At 35.2% G+C, this 16,101-nt stretch overlaps 1 protein-coding gene across 1 annotated transcript; it reads left to right on the top strand.

Annotated features, from left to right (window-relative positions):
• Window positions 1–1,378: 1,378 nt before the first annotated feature.
• On the top strand, window positions 1,379–14,791 carry LOC111992193 (DEAD-box ATP-dependent RNA helicase 10). Its single transcript, XM_065782935.1, has 10 exons — window positions 1,379–1,418; window positions 2,156–2,202; window positions 7,515–7,589; window positions 8,740–8,859; window positions 10,503–10,542; window positions 10,630–10,706; window positions 11,973–12,119; window positions 12,272–12,409; window positions 14,253–14,355; window positions 14,443–14,791. Exons 1-10 carry the CDS (start codon window positions 1,379–1,381, stop codon window positions 14,556–14,558), a joined length of 903 nt encoding a protein of 300 aa, XP_065639007.1. The 3' UTR covers window positions 14,559–14,791.
• The last annotated feature ends 1,310 nt before the right edge of the window (window positions 14,792–16,101 follow it).

Here is a 16,101-nt window from a genome sequence, read left to right as displayed (position 1 = left end):
TGAAAAGAAAGAGAGAAAAGATAGAGAAGGAAGAGAGAGCTGAGACTGAGAGTCTGACGAAAAGAAAGAGAAAAAACATAGAGAAGGAAGAGAGAGAGAGAGAGAATATTTTAATGAAAAGGAGAGAGGATAGTCAAATAAAATATATTATTTTTTTTTAGCTTTGGAGCTACAGTGCACATCTAAAGATAGATGTGCACTGTAGCAAATCATCTAAAATTTTAAGTTATGCCTCCACTGCTACAGCACATTTTTTGTGTTTGTAGAGTTAAATTTTAGCAATATAGCATTATAACTACACTGCTGTGAATGCTCTTACAAATGAAAAGAAAAAGAATCTATAAATTCTACAACTGAATTTATGATGCATGCAAACCTTGTAACTTTTAGCTTTAGGACCATTTGGAGAGAACACAATTAGAGCGGATGTTTGGGAATTTGAGTCCATCTCGATTTTTCTGGATCTGATATAATCATTATCAGCCCAAGGTCATTGGGAGGATAAGTCTTGCTAGAAGGCTTCCATTCAAAGGGGTGGATGTTTTCCCATCAAAAAGCATTTGGAAGACTAAAATTCCATCATGAATTGCCTTTTTTCTTTTTTTTTTTGGCATCTTTTGGGAAAATCTTAACTATAGATAACTAGAGGAAAATTAACATTATTTTGGTGAGTTGGTGTTGTATGTGTAAACGGGAGGGGGAAGCAATTGATCATTTGCTTATTCATTGCCCTTTTGGCTCTTGCTAGTGAGTTGTGTGGTTTGGTTTTGGCTTTAATTATTTGGGGTCAATGGGTAATGCCTTAGGGGTTTGTAAATTTACTTCCTAGTTGGCAAGGCAGATTTGGGAGACATCGGAATAGTGAGATTTGGAAAGCCATCCCTTATTGCTTGCCATGGTGCTTCTAGTGGAAAAGAAACCCTAGAAATTTCGAGGTGTGTATGGACTAGTCAATACATAAAACTGCAGTTCCTTAGATTTATTAATGGATGATTGCATCTTGAATTTTTTTCTCTCTAAGTTATTGCAATTTATAGATCATTGTAATTTTTAGAGCTTAATTTGATACACATCTAGTATACATCCTGTATACTTGGTAACGTTTATCTTAATAAAATTTCGTATTTATCAAAAAAAGATTGGATAGCTGCTTTGAGTGGTCACTCTTTTTCTAGTTTGGAGGAATTTCTAGATACATGTAGCTTAAGATGGCATTTGTAGCTGTCATAATACCCTTCTCATGTTCATGGGAACATTGCCCTTTTATTTTTTGGATACAATTTTCTGTTACTTAAACTTTTAGCTTCAGGACTATGGAATGTAGTTTCTAGTTTTTGTACAACCAAAATTATACCCTAGGTTTTACAAATTTTTAACCATGCAAAAGAAAGGGAAAGAAACTATCTACCTCATGCAAGGTAAGTCTGTAGTTCAAACCCCCCTTCCCCCTCCCTCACTATCTGCTGAAATGTTGAATGCTTTAACTTCCATCAATTGAATGCCAATGAACTCTTTTAAATGGAACTTCCTCCTGTAATAATCGGATGAAAGGTGACAAGACCTACCGGGCCTGTGCAACTTACCAATTAAAGAAAAAAAAAAAAAAACTTCCATCAAATAAATAGATTTGAAAAATGATGCTTTGTATGCTACTAGGCTCAGCAGCACCAAATTTTTTTTTTTTTTTTTTCATTTTGGTTTCCTCATCATATGTGGGATATTGAAAGACAAGTTTATTGATTGTATTTTTTTTTTTGAATGGTATTGATTGCTCTAATATAGTCTAATTGAAGGTCTTTTTAATATGAAAAATATGCCATAACCTGTCATTAGATGAATAACAACTAGAGTTCGGAATGTGAACAATTTTGTTTACATGGAGGTGCAAAAATATATTTGGGTTCATTTGTTCTTTGATTAAATGATGTTTACCAAAATTCTGGGCTAGAAATAAGTGAATCACAATTATGGGGATATTCAAGTAGTGTGTGTCCTTTTGGTTGCTAAAGGTTTTGATATTCTGATTGTTAGGTTCAATTTGTATGATATTGTTGTTGGATATAAATTTCTTGTTAAATTTGCATTTTTGTTAGCATCAATCATTCCCTTTAATAAGCATATTTACCAAACTCTTTGTGGTTTGCTGGAGGTGTAGATATGGTCGAACAGACTATCAACCTTGCAAAACAGCCACATATTATTGTAAGTGTTTGTTTTATTGGCTGAATGGTTTGATATCTTTGGTTTCTTAAAATTTTGCACAAGGATATAAAATGTAGATAACTAGGAATGTGATTTTTTGTTTTTGGTTTTCCATTTTGGTAATGTTGGATTGTCAACTTACATGGGAGTCTACAAACTGTTTGTTGTCTTTCATAACATTTTCTCAGTTTTGTAGTTTTACTACTGTGGCTTTTGCATTGAGTATTGCTGAAAGAATCCAACCCAATTAACATGAATAATGTTGGAAGTAATTTTGATGATTATGGTATTGATTCATATGACTTCAAAAATGCTTATGATTTGGAAGAAATTTCAAAGATTATGATAAATTTGATACATGTTGAATGACTTCATCCATGCTCCCATTAATGAGTCTCCTTAAGTGATGTAACAGCCAAGAAGATTGGAGAAATTAATGTAACATATGAAGATATCTTCCACCGGCTTACCACATAGAGGGATTGAAAGAATCAGCTCCTTGTCTCTGGGGCTGAACAGCAAGCTGAGTAAATCATGCCGCCAACCTTGGCTGAAAAATCCAGAGAGTATCCACAGTTGCCTCCTCCCATCCCGGCTTTATTGGTGATGAAATAAAAGGCATGAAGTTGGAAGGCAGCCACGGATCAGACCAGATTCGGATTGAGGAACCATTACCAACCCTCCATCTCATACCTTCTTTCAGCACTTCCCTTCCCTTCAAGATGCTTCGCCAAGCATAGGAACTAGCTTGTGAATCCGATGCCTCCATGAATGAGCAGTTGGGAAAAAATTTGGACTTGAACACCCTATAGAGTAGAGAGTTTTTATTTTGGAACAACCTCCAAGCTTGGTTGGCTAGTAATGCATCATTGTACAATGCCAAATCCTTGAACCCCATTCCCCCTTCACTCNACTTCAAAAATGCTTATGATTTGGAAGAAATTTCAAAGATTATGATAAATTTGATACATGTTGAATGACTTCATCCATGCTCCCATTAATGAGTCTCCTTAAGTGATGTAACAGCCAAGAAGATTGGAGAAATTAATGTAACATATGAAGATTATTATTTCATGAAACTGTGCCTTTGGTTCAAATTGTTTCTCCCTAAAGCCACATAATTGAAAGGGTGTGTTTTTTAGCAATATCCTTCTTAAGCTGTTGGGCTTACACAACTCCTCCCAACGAACCCAATGTATTTTCCTCCGATCACCCCTTTGTCCCCACCAAAATCTTCTAATAAGACTCTCTAATTCATTGCACAAACCAATAGGCAATTTGAAGCAATGCATTGTATATGTAGGGATGGCTTGGACAACCGCTTTAATGAGAATTTCCCTACCGGCTTGAGATAGTAATTGTTCTTCCCACCCTTGTAATTTCCTCCAGACCCTCTCTTTTATGTAATTGAAGCTTGCCTTCTTATTCCTCCCCACTAAAGATGGTAAACCCTGGTACTTCTCATAGCTCCTTATTTCCTCCACCCCCAGAGTATTTTTGATCAACAATCTCCTATCTTCCGGTGTTGAGCGGCTAAAGAAAATTGTAGTTTTCTCCTTGTTTATTTGTTGACCGGAACTTGACTCATAAACTTGTAAAATATCCATGATCTTTTGACACTCCTCTGGATTAGACCTGCAAAAAAGCAAACTATCGTCTGCAAATAAAACATGGGTTAGTGGTGGACTTCTCCTGGATAGAGAAAAGCCATGAATGTCTCCTCTCGCTGTTGATTGAGTCAGTAACCCATGCAACCCTTCCGTACACAAAAGAAATAGAAAGGGGGATAGGGGGTCCCCTTGTCTAATCCCTCTGGTTGGCCTAATAAATCCCTGTGGAGCCCCATTAATGAGGATAGAATATGAGACACTCGACACACATAGCATCATGAGGGTTATCCACCTTTCATTGAACCCCAATTTTTTCATCATGCTTACTAAGAAGGGCCACTCAACTCTATCGTATGCCTTGCTCATGTCGAGCTTTATGGCCATATAACCCTCTTTGGTGGAATTGTGGTTTTTCATGCTGTGGAGGGATTCAAAGGCAAGTAGGATATTATCAGAAATAAGACGGTCTTTTGTGAAAGCACTTTGGTGTTCAGTGATAATGTGGGGAAGGATTTTCTTTAATCTGTTTGCTAACACCTTAGAAAAAATCTTGTACAACACATTACATAAGCTAATAGGCCGAAATTGAGATACCAATTCAGGATTTTTAACCTTGGGAATCAATGTGATGAAGGTGTGATTTAGGTGTTCAGGTAGTGTGGCAGAATTTAAGAAAGATAAAACAGATGTGGTGATATCCTTACCCACTAGTTCCCAGTAATGTTGATAGAACAACGGTGGCATTCCATCTGGACCCGGTGCTTTGAGTGGTGCCATTTGGTTGAGGGCCTTTTTAACTTCTTCTTCGGTGAAATCAGCTAGCAAGTCCTTGTTAAATTTGCATTTTTGTTAGCATCAATCATTCCCTTTAATAAGCATATTTACCAAACTCTTTGTGGTTTGCTGGAGGTGCAGATATGGTCGAACAGACTATCAACCTTGCAAAACAGCCACATATTATTGTAAGTGTTTGTTTTATTGGCTGAATGGTTTGATATCTTTGGTTTCTTAAAATTTTGCACAAGGGTATAAAATGTAGATAACTAGGAATGTGATTTTTTGTTTTTGGTTTTCCATTTTGATAATGTTGGATTGTCAACTTACATGGGAGTCTACAACTGTTTGTTGTCTTTCATAACATTTTCTCAGTTTTGTAGTTTTACTACTGTGGCTTTTGCATTGAGTATTGCTGAAAGAATCCAACCCAATTAACATGAATAATGTTGGAAGTAATTTTGATGATTATGGTATTGATTCATATGACTTCAAAAATGCTTATGATTTGGAAGAAATTTCAAAGATTATGATAAATTTGATACATGTTGAATGACTTCATCCATGCTCCCATTAATGAGTCTCCTTAAGTGATGTAACAGCCAAGAAGATTGGAGAAATTAATGTAACATATGAAGATTATTATTTCATGAAACTGTGCCTTTGGTTCAAATTGTTTCTCCCTAAAGCCACCATAATTGAAAGGGGTAGTGTTTTAGCAATATCCTTCTTAAGCTGAACTGGGTTGCCTCAAGGTTGGGCCTATGATCAATTTTATGGTAGGCCCCATGGACATCTGGATATGATATGATGAGACTGCACTGGTGCAGCCGTGCAGGTATGGTTTCAAACAAGGACAATAGCTTGGTTGTGGCCTTGACTAGCTCCAATGCATTGGCTTTGGCTGCAACTTGGTCTCTTCTTAGATGTATCTTATAAATCCTGGCATAAACTTGAACAGGTTATGCATTGCTTGACTTAGTTTTTGCCGCCAAGGTTGTGACTTTGGATTGAATTGGTATGGGTCATGGTATGTTGTGATTTTATCCTTATTTGAGCATAACTAGTGGTAGATGTTGTGCTGTCTTTGTTAACCTCTAATAACTTTTCCTACCTGAATGAATGGAATCTACATTGATGAGGTATAATTAGTTTTAGTGCTTTTATCTCAAATTAGGTTTTGGCTTTAGAGCTGCCTTTTATTTTATTTTATTTATTTTTTACTGTAATTAGTTTGGTATTGGTTTTGCGTTCTCCTGTATGTGGGTTGTGCTGCTTATAGTTTCTCTCTCTCTCTCTCTCTAAATTACTTAGCTAAAAATAAAGTCATTTGTATTTGACCTTTAATTTTGCATTTAAGATGAATTACTTGGCTATCTTTACTTGACAATAAACTTGTTAGCTAAACAAACAGGTCGTTTTTTTTATTTATTTTCGAGAACACAGGTAGTTGGTACTTCTCTTTCAAAACATTTATTGATTTTAATAACAGAAAAAGAATCTTTGGTACTGCCATTGAGCTCCAGCACAACAAGCACCTCCTTCCCTTGCAAGTGCTAGGCGGAGAGTGAGTTCTTGTGTTCATGACCCATTGGGTGCATGCATAACTTACCTATAAAAGGGAAAAAAAAAAAAAAAGGAATCCCCATGGACATCTGGATATGATATGATGAGACTGCACTGGTGCAGCCGTGTAGGTATGGTTTCAAACAAGGACAATGGCTTGGTTGTGGCCTTGACTAGCTCCAATGCATTGGCTTTGGCTGCAACTTGGTCTCTTCTTAGATGTATCTTATAAATCCTGGCATAAACTTGAACAGGTTATGCATTGCTTGACTTAGTTTTTGCCGCCAAGGTTGTGACTTTGGATTGAATTGGTATGGGTCACGGTATGTTGTGATTTTATCCTTATTTGAGCATAACTAGTGGTAGATGTTGTGCTGTCTTTGTTAACCTCTAATAACTTTTCCTACCTGAATGAGTGGAATCTACATTGACGAGGTATAATTAGTTTTAGTGCTTTTATCTCAAATTAGGTTTTGGCTTTAGAGCTGCCTTTTATTTTATTTTATTTATTTTTTACTGTAATTAGTTTGGTATTGGTTTTGTGTTCTCCTGTATGTGGGTTGTGCTGCTTATAGTTTCTCTCTCTCTCTCTCTCTCTCTCTCTCTCTCTCTCTCTCTCTAAATTACTTAGCTAAAAATAAAGTCATTTGTATTTGATCTTTAATTTTGCATTTAAGATGAATTACTTGGCTATCTTTACTTGACAATAAAATTGTTAGCTAAACAAACAGGTAGTTTTTTTTTTTTTTTTTTCGAGAACACAGGTAGTTGGTACTTCTCTTTTAAAACATTTATTGATTTTAATAACAGAAAAAAAATCTTTGGTACTGCCAATGAGCTCCAGCTCAACAAGCACCTCCTCCCCTTGCAAGTGCTAGGCGGAGAGTGAGTTCTTGTGTTCATGACCCATTGGGTGCATGCATAACTTACCTATAAAAGGAAAAAAAAAAAAAAAGGAATCTTTAGTTCTTGTGTGATGCAACTTAGTCATTAACTAGTCCGTTTGGATTGAGGGAGAGGGAGGGGGAGTAGAGTAGAGTTGAGTTTTCAATAAACTCTACTCTACTCCCCTCCAATTCCTCTCCCTCCCCCCTCAATCCAAACAGGCCCTACATGTTTACCAGAAGCTTTGTCCTATCTAAAATATTGTATGCAGACTTGTCAGTTGCCATGGAAGCTCCATTGAATTTATTTCAACTCTTTGAAAGAACTTGATTCTTTAATTTTCAATTTGGTATAATGCAATGAATTTGATTAGTCAATTTTTCTGATTTTTTTTTTTTTTTTTGTTTAGTTGTTTAATTGGCTTGTCATTTTACACCTTCCCCCCTGCCTTTTTTTTATCATTTCATTTCTTTGTAGGTTGGAACACCTGAAGGCCTTGTTGATCATATTTCCAACATGAATGGTTTTTCCCTCCACACAATGAAGTATTTGGTGCGGTTCTTATGTCATGTCAGCTATGCAGTTTGCTTTTGTAGATACATGCATGTTGGGTATGTATGTTTTTTTTTTTTTTTGGGAGATAAGTAATGATATTTTATTAAAATAATTAATGTAGTCTTAATACGTTGTAGGAACTTATAAAAAAAATTCTTTTTCTGGTCCAAAAAATAAGTTCTTTTACCTATAAATAAGTTATGGTAGGCTCCATGTATAATTAATGAAAATGCATATCAACTCCAAGGATTGGTCTAGTGGTTCCCAATGCCTCATGGGATCTTGGGTTTAAAACTCCTAGTAAACATCTTAGAGCCACCCACAAGGGACTCCTTCTTGTAATTATTGTAATTACTTAGTTTGTGTGGGATGGGGGGTTCCACACTCCTAAAGGAATAGCCAAGTGGTCAAAGAGTTTTGAATACCCATGTTTACAAGAAAAATAATAATAATAAGGGTCCTGTTAATGGGTGTCCTTAGGACATTTTTCAATGGTCTATTTTAAGAAACTTTTAATACTACTTTTCATAGGAAATATAAAAGTTGTCAAAAAAGTCAATTTTTTTCTTCTTTTCTCATAAAATGTTTCTAAAATTATTTGTTAAGCCAATGCCCTCAAGATATTCGTTAACTTTTCCCTAATAATAATAATGAAAATCCATATATTCTAACCTTTTAGGATCATATGAAAATTGAGTTAAATAAATGCACATTACTTGTTATGTATGTAATTTTTTTTGTTTGGATGGGTTCAAGTTATATGTGGTGTAATTCTTTACATTGTTACACTGCATAAAATCTTAACATTACGTTATCATTTTGACAAATTTATCATTGAATTATGTTGACTCGTCATACCCTCAATACTTGCAAAATATCAAGATAATAATAGATTAAAATAATAAATATTTCATCTATAAAATAATAAGAGATTAAAAAAACCTCTACCTCAAAACATGATGAAGTTTGCTACTCAGCCTGACAATTGCTTTGGTAGTGGTGGTGGCTTATTTAATATCCTAAACACATAGATGTCTATATTTTTTATTGTCTAGAACCGATAAAAAACAACTCTTAGGGCCACCTTGGTGTTGCCTAGTCTATGAATTCTTTGCTATAAGTTGCATGATTGGGTTACACTTAGCAGGTTCTAGATGAGGCTGATAGGTTGTTGAATGAGGAATTCGAGGAATCAGTTGATGAAATTATGAAGGTTATACCACATGAACGGAGAACATCTTTATTTTCTGCCACTATGACTGAAAAGGTATGTATTTAAATATCCTGCTGCACTTAAAAGGTATCTGTCATCAGGGATGTACCTTTTTAATTGTTTCTTACGGTGGATATTTGCTACATATGTGCTTTATATTTATCGTGAATCCTAGTTATTCTGCTTTCTGAAACATGAGATCCCATTCTGAAATTTTTAGAGAAACTCATTTGGAACTAATGCTTCCGTGAAAATGATGTGGAATTTTGAGGAAACACTTTTTAACATTTCATGCACATTAGGGCATGAATCGCATTATAGTTCAATAGGGATTTATATTATCAGAAGAACACACTTTGCACTAGTGGAGAAGATATTTGGTGCCTTACAACGCACATGTTATACAAATAAATATTGTTAAAAATGAGAATAAAATAATATAGAGAAGCGGAAGCAAGAGGGGAAGAAGAATACAAGAGATTACGTGGATTGGCCAACGGCCTACACCCACATCATAAAACCCTAGCGGCTATATCTTTATTGTATATTCAAGTGATCTATTACAATGAACCCTAACAGGGTATATATAGAGACTATATGCTAGGGTTAGCCCAATACGGGCTTACAACATAAATGGGCCTCTTGGGCCATTACATCAACATAAACTCATTGATCAATACTTTAACACTCCTCCTCAAGTTGGAGCATATAGTCATATAGATCCAGCTTGTAAGACACAACTGTCAACTTGCTTGAAGAGGTTGAAAGCGAAGTGAACCGGCCAAAATTGAAGCTGAACCAACCAAAAAACGAAACGAACAAGCTGAAGTTCTTCAATATCAAACAAAACCAAACAGAGGTTTTATAGGGGTTAGGTTATCCTTATCATGGACAAAGGACAGCTAAAACCTATACCCAAACAACAAAAAATCACCAAATAGGCAAACAAGGGATTTCCCTGTCTACTCCGACCGACCAACAACCAACACTAGCAGCTGTAACACAAGATAACCCGTCGAGAATAATAACAACAACCAATAGCAACAACAATTACCAACAACAACCATCAAGTATCAACAACCACAACCACACCAACAGCAACTACCAAGAACAACCAACAATCTTAGATATGAAGGTTGCATTAGAAAACAGCAATCAGCAACTATCGGCTCTGATACCATGTTAAACATGAGAATAAAATAATATAGAGAGGCAAAAGCAAGAGTGAAAGAAGAACACAAGGGATTCCGTGGATCGGCCAACGGCCTACACCCACATCATAAAACCCTAGCGGCTACATCTTTACTGTATATTCAAGTCATCTATTACAATGAATCCTAATTGGGTATATATAGAGACTAGAAACTAAGGTTGGCCCAATATAGACTTACAACATAATTGGGCCTTTTGGGCCATTACATCAACATAAACTCAACACTTTAACAATTATATATGGAATGTGGTGCCTTACAACACACATGTTATAAAAATTATTAATGCTATATACACCATATGGTTGTTCAAAGGTTATGCTGACTTGTGGCACTCATTAGTACATCTACACTGTCACAAGTGTTGTCTTTTTGATGCCTTCAAGTGCTAATAGAGATGCATACTGCACACGTGGTTACTATATGAAAAAGGTATAAGTTCTTTTGGTCTTCCATATAATGGTTTATTTATTCATGATGTTTCAGGTTAAGAAGCTCCAAAGGGATTGTTTAAGAAATCCTGTGAAGGTAATTATAGTCTTTATTATACTTTTATAGTTTGTTCATAGTTTTTGTCGTGACTTATAATAATTTTCTGTTTTTGGATGATTTCAAATTGAAGCAGCATCAAGTAACTCAACTGTTGACATGCTAAAGCAGCAGTATTGCTTTATGTCTGCTAAATACAAGGTTTCTCCTTTTTCTCTCAGAGTTAGCTTCTATTGAAGATGTTTTACTAAAGACTGGATATGTATGCTAGGTATTATGGTTGGTGATTAGTGCCAAGGGAAAATACTAGTACACATACCCTATTACACAATTTTACACACATCCTGGAAATGCACTAAAATTGTGACCTGAAGTCACCGTTTCCAAGTTGAAAATCATGACGTCAAGTCATGATTTCAATGCATTTAAAGTGTAATATTGTTTGTAATAGTGTGTGTATAATAAGCATTTCCCTTAGTGCCAATAATTCAAAATTTTGAATTTAATATCAGGGAATTATTTTGTATTCACTTACCAAGCACACTTCTGTTCTTGAGTCTGTTGAAGAAAGACAGTGGAACCTTCATGAAAAATGTACAAGAATTATTTTGGTCTTTAGTGCTGAAGGTGGCCTCTGAAGCCATGTACCATATGATAGGATAAATTACATGTCTTTGACCTAATGCTTTTATATGAGAGGTAGACCTGAAGTTTATGCTCTCCTACAAGGTAAGGCAAAAGTTTTAGGGTCTTAGCCAACTAAAGAGATGATATAGATAGCTTTCATTTTTATTATTATTTTTGAAAAGAAGATAGCTTTCATTTTTACAATAAGAAGTTCTTTAAATAGTCTTTTTTAATGAATGTTTTTGGCAAGTTGCTTCTTTGAATATTACTGCTTAGCCCATCAAGGGTGAATGTCCCTAGATCACAGGAAACTGGTTTTAGTGGGTGGGGTTAATTGCATGTTGGTTTTACTTGCTGGAGGCGAGTCTAAAGGGCTCTTCTTTAGAAAGGTTTCCCATGTTATCAAAAAATAATTTTGCTTCTTTGAATACTGTGACAACCACATTACGGGCGATTGATGGTTCTGGATATACAGAAATTCTAGGATTGACATACATAAGTTGTATTTAGCCACTAATGAATTTTGTCAATGGCTTCTAGCATATAGTGAAACTCTAGCATATAATGAATTTTGTCAATGGCTTCTATAGCTGGTTAAGTGATTAGATGTGAAGGATGTTTCTAGTGGTTCCACCTAAAAGGGTGCAACTCTCAGTGCAAGTGACAATTGTTTTAGAATGAGATGTAACAGTAGAAATTTTGAAAGTGTGATGATGGCATGCATTTTGAAGTTGTGTTCATCTAATTATATGCATTTAGTTTCTTTAGCGGAGTTTCTGCTATTGTATGATGGTCTTTGGTACGTTCCTGGTACATATATTCATATTCATTGTTTTACAGGAATGCTACCTTGCATATATTTTGACAGAGATGTCTGGATGTACATCAGTGGTTTTCACTCGTAACTGTAAGGCAACTCACTTTCTTACTATAATGCTTCGACATCTTGGTCTCAGGGCCATTCCAATTAGTGGTAGAATGAGCCAGGTAATCTATATTAATTTAACTAAAGTAAAAAATAATTTCTATCTGTAGCTTTTAAGCATGTCCGATACCCCTTTCTTTATATATTTCTTTCATTCTTTAATTTCTTCTCCCTTTTATATGCTGCCATAAAATTTTGTGACTATTCTTGACAGTCAAACAGAGTTGGAGCCTTAAATCAGTTTAAGGCAGGAGAGTGCAATGTTCTTATCTGCACTAATGCGGCAATGAGAGGATTTGACATTCCGTCTGTGGAATTGGTTATCTATTATGACATTCCCACAGACGTGAAGGTTAGGCTTGCTATCTTTGTGCTGACTCAGAGCAGGGCTACACCTATTTTATGGGGCAACATACGTCCTGTCTATTTTTATTATTTCTTAGATTTTATTCAACTCAACACAACTATGTCTTAATCCCAATCTAGTTGAGGTAAGCTCTATAGATCCTCTTCAGATTGCCAAGCACAAGTGCTCAAGTCTTGATTTCTTGAGAGTGGCCATTGCAATCTAACTTGTGGTGGCCAATTTGATGTACATTAGTTTATGGGATGTTAAGATTTAAGAGGTCCCATTGGTATGGAATTTCCTTGGAGGAATGAGGTTGCAAACTTACAAAAAGCTGCTCCAATGGAAATTCTCTCTACCCTTCTGAACTAAAATAGCTTTCGTAGATTTTCAATAATAAAAAATTTTCTAATGCCGCTGTTCACACAAAGAATGAAACCTTACAAAAGGAAGTCACACATAGAATTAAGGGGAACTTAATAACTCTATTAAGATAGAAATCATAGCTTCATACAACAGGTTGAGATGAAAAGAAAATGAAATGTGGGGTATGATTGAAATCTGATTTTAGTTAGGAAGTTCTTGGGTGACAAGTCTAATATGGTTGATTAATCTTTATAATAAGATCTCAAGCATTGGTAAGATATTTGACTAGTGTGGGAAGAGCACTGTGAGACTTACATATAGGAGCAAAGCACAGTTGATTTGTGTTGTATGTGTAAGAGAAGTGGGGAATCTATTAATCACCTGCTACTTCATTGTTCCATGGCAACAGAGATGTGTTCCTTTGTCTTTGCTTTGTTCGGACTAGTATGGGTGATGCACAAGTCATTGCTTGATCTTTTGGAGTGCTGGCAAAGCCGTTTTCAGCAACACCGACTATCTTAGGTGTAGAAAGCCACACCTCTTTGTGTCATGTGGATTTTGTGGTATGAATGAAATAGGACAGTCTTTGATGGGTGGAGTGTCTTACCTTTGTAATTATAGAGCACATTTTGAGATCCTTGTCCAACTAGATGTGTGCTCAAGGGGGCATTCATTCGATGTCCTTTCTTCATTTCTTATTTTCCCTCTCTTTGTGATTTGTATTCCTTGATTTGGGACTGTTCACATTCTTTGTGCCCGTTCCTTTTCCTTTTCTAATGAAATTTTTACTTAATAAAAAAATGTTTGCCCATCTTTTTTTAATCTCGTCTTCCTTTACTAAAAATTATTTGATCCTTATATTTGACACAATTGGCACAATTCAAGTCTCCAGTTTTCATTTCCATATTTTGGCAAGTTTATAAATAGCCTTCTCTCCAACCTTTGTCACCAACTGGAAATATAGTTCATTGGAATTCTTGCCTGTGACGGTGGGTGTAGGGTGCCTCCAAGATGGTCTCCTGCATTCATATGGAAGTTTCATCTGTTAGAACTGTTATCCTCTCTTTAAATTATTTCCTTGATAATCTTCTGAATTTTGTGTTTGTTACATTTTCTGTAAATCATGCATGAGCTGAAATTTAGCCTTCTGATATTGTTGTTCGGAGTGGCCTCAATTATAGGCACAAGTGATACAAATACTGTTGTAGATTTATTGATTCCATTTTTTGGCATGTAGTTATTTGATTGTGTAATTTTTATTGTATTTTGCGCACACATTCTATGTGATGAAGTATTTCCTTGAATTCAATAAAATTTTATTATTTAAAAAAAAAAAAATTTGAAATCATGCATCCAGACTCCCGCTATTGTAATTGTGTTTAATTTTATACATATGATATATTAATGAAAGATTTATGTTAGCATTTTTTTTTTTTTTTCTGCTTGTTATATCTTCTGCTTTGCTAATTAAAGTGGCCCACAGGAATATATCCATCAAATGGGAAGAACTGCTCGATCAGCTTTTGCAATCTTTCTAGTGAATCAGTATGAGGGGGAATGGTTTCTAAACATAGAGAATATTTTTGGTAGGAAACATGTGCCGTTTTTGTGCCGAGGCATTGTCAAGGGAGTGTCTCCAAAACTAAAAATTTTATTTATTTATTTTTTTTCAGGTAAGAAATTTCCAGAGTTTCATTGTCAACATGAGCAAGTCCTGCTATTCATGGAGCGCATCATAGATGCCAACAAGAACATCTCTGGTGGTGATGATTTATTTTTAATTTGTTGAATTATGAATGATGAAGATTAACTTGTGCCAATAATTGGGTGGGATACACATGCCCCATTCCATGCCTTGTGGTTAGCTATCAGTCTCTGATTTATCTGAGTAGTCCATTGTTATTTACTCTACACAAACAAGGACAGAATGATGATGCCTTATATGGTCATACTAGCAGACTGTACCAAACATTAAAAAAGAAAATGAAATAGAGAGAAATATTAGCAGAGACAGTATGATAATGGCCTTGTCTGTTGCATTATGCAAGTATTCTTTAATTACCCCAGCCATTAGATCTTAGTATGTGTAGATGATTTTTTTTTTTTTAAAAATCTTATTTATATTTTATTTTAAGTAAGGTATTTTTTGTTGATTGTAAACATTTCTTCCCCCAAAAAAAAAAAAAATCTATATGAAAATACAGTGGAGAAGAAAGCTTGAAGGAGCTAGTCTCTTCTTCAACGTTCCCTTATTTTGACACTGTTGCGAAGAATTCCAACGATTCTCAATCCTATCATCCTAGTTGGCATTAGGATAACTCTTTCCACTGTGATTAAGTTCTGTAAAATCCAAATAAGAGCAGTTAATATGTGGTCTGAGTGTTATATGATTGTCATGACCATTGCTAATAAATTTCTAATAACTCTAATGGTTTTTTTGACTATTTGGGTTTCTTTTTTTTTTTTGTTTTGTTGTTGAGAAAATTGACAATTTGGGGTTTTTTTTTTTTGGTTTTTTTTTTTTTGGGGGGGGGGGGGGGGGTTTTTTTTGGGAGGGGGGGGGGGGGGTTGTTTTCCATAGGATTACGTTCTTGCTATTAGGTTTATTGAGTAATAAAAATATAACCAATGTGCTTATTCATTTAGTTTTAAGTCCAAAGTGCTTATCTTTAAATATACAATAATTTTAGTATTAAAAATGTTGGGTTCTTGGGTAAATTCAGTTTTTTTAATTTGTGAAAAAATTCAGTGAACCCATCTTTTGTGGAGTTTCAAGTTTTAAAGGAGTTTTGAATTTTAAGCTGTTTTTGTTTCAGTGTAAAATATTTTCCGAGTGTAAAATATTTTCAGGTGAAAATATTTTTGGGAAAAGAAAATATTTTCAAGTGTTTGATTGCATTTTTAAAATTGCTTTGGAAAATATTTTTGGGTGTTTAGTTTCATTCTGAAAATGCTCATTTTCTATAAGTTTTTCACATTTTCTCAACTTCCAAACAAATTTTATAATAGAAAATTTCAATATATAAACTTAAAAAAACAAAACTTGAAACAAAAAACCATTCGTCAAACACTATATCCTCAGTCAAACTGAGAGAGGGAGGAAGAAAGAGTGAGTGATTGAGGAAAAAAGAGAGGCAGATCGAGAAAGAGATAGAGGTGATTGGTCATGGGTGGGTCGATCTAGAGGCAGTGACGACGAGATCGAGAGAAAAAAATGACGAGATTGGTCGTGGTGGTGGCGATGAGATCGTGAGTAGACAATTTGACCCAAATCATGGTTGCATGCACGGCAGGGCTGTGGGTTAAGGACTAGGCTTCACTGGCAGCCAATC

Source organism: Quercus suber, unplaced genomic scaffold (assembly GCF_002906115.3).
Source record: "Quercus suber isolate HL8 unplaced genomic scaffold, Cork oak 2.0 scaffold_321, whole genome shotgun sequence".
NCBI lineage: Eukaryota > Viridiplantae > Streptophyta > Magnoliopsida > Fagales > Fagaceae > Quercus > Quercus suber.
Note: the sequence above shows the minus strand (reverse complement) of the source record. Positions and strands in the feature narration are given on the sequence as shown.

What these genes read in the sequence shown, in the direction of transcription:
- LOC111992193 (XM_065782935.1), top strand. Translation starts at nt 1,379, where the DNA reads ATGCAAAAGAAAGGGAAAGAAACTATCTACCTCATGCAAG. An exon ending in CAAAACAGCCACATATTATT is followed by an intron (nt 2,203 to 7,514) that starts GTAAGTGTTTGT and finishes ATTTCTTTGTAG; the next exon opens with GTTGGAACACCTGAAGGCCT. An exon ending in TTGTTTAAGAAATCCTGTGA is followed by an intron (nt 10,543 to 10,629) that starts AGGTAATTATAG and finishes TTGGATGATTTC; the next exon opens with AAATTGAAGCAGCATCAAGT.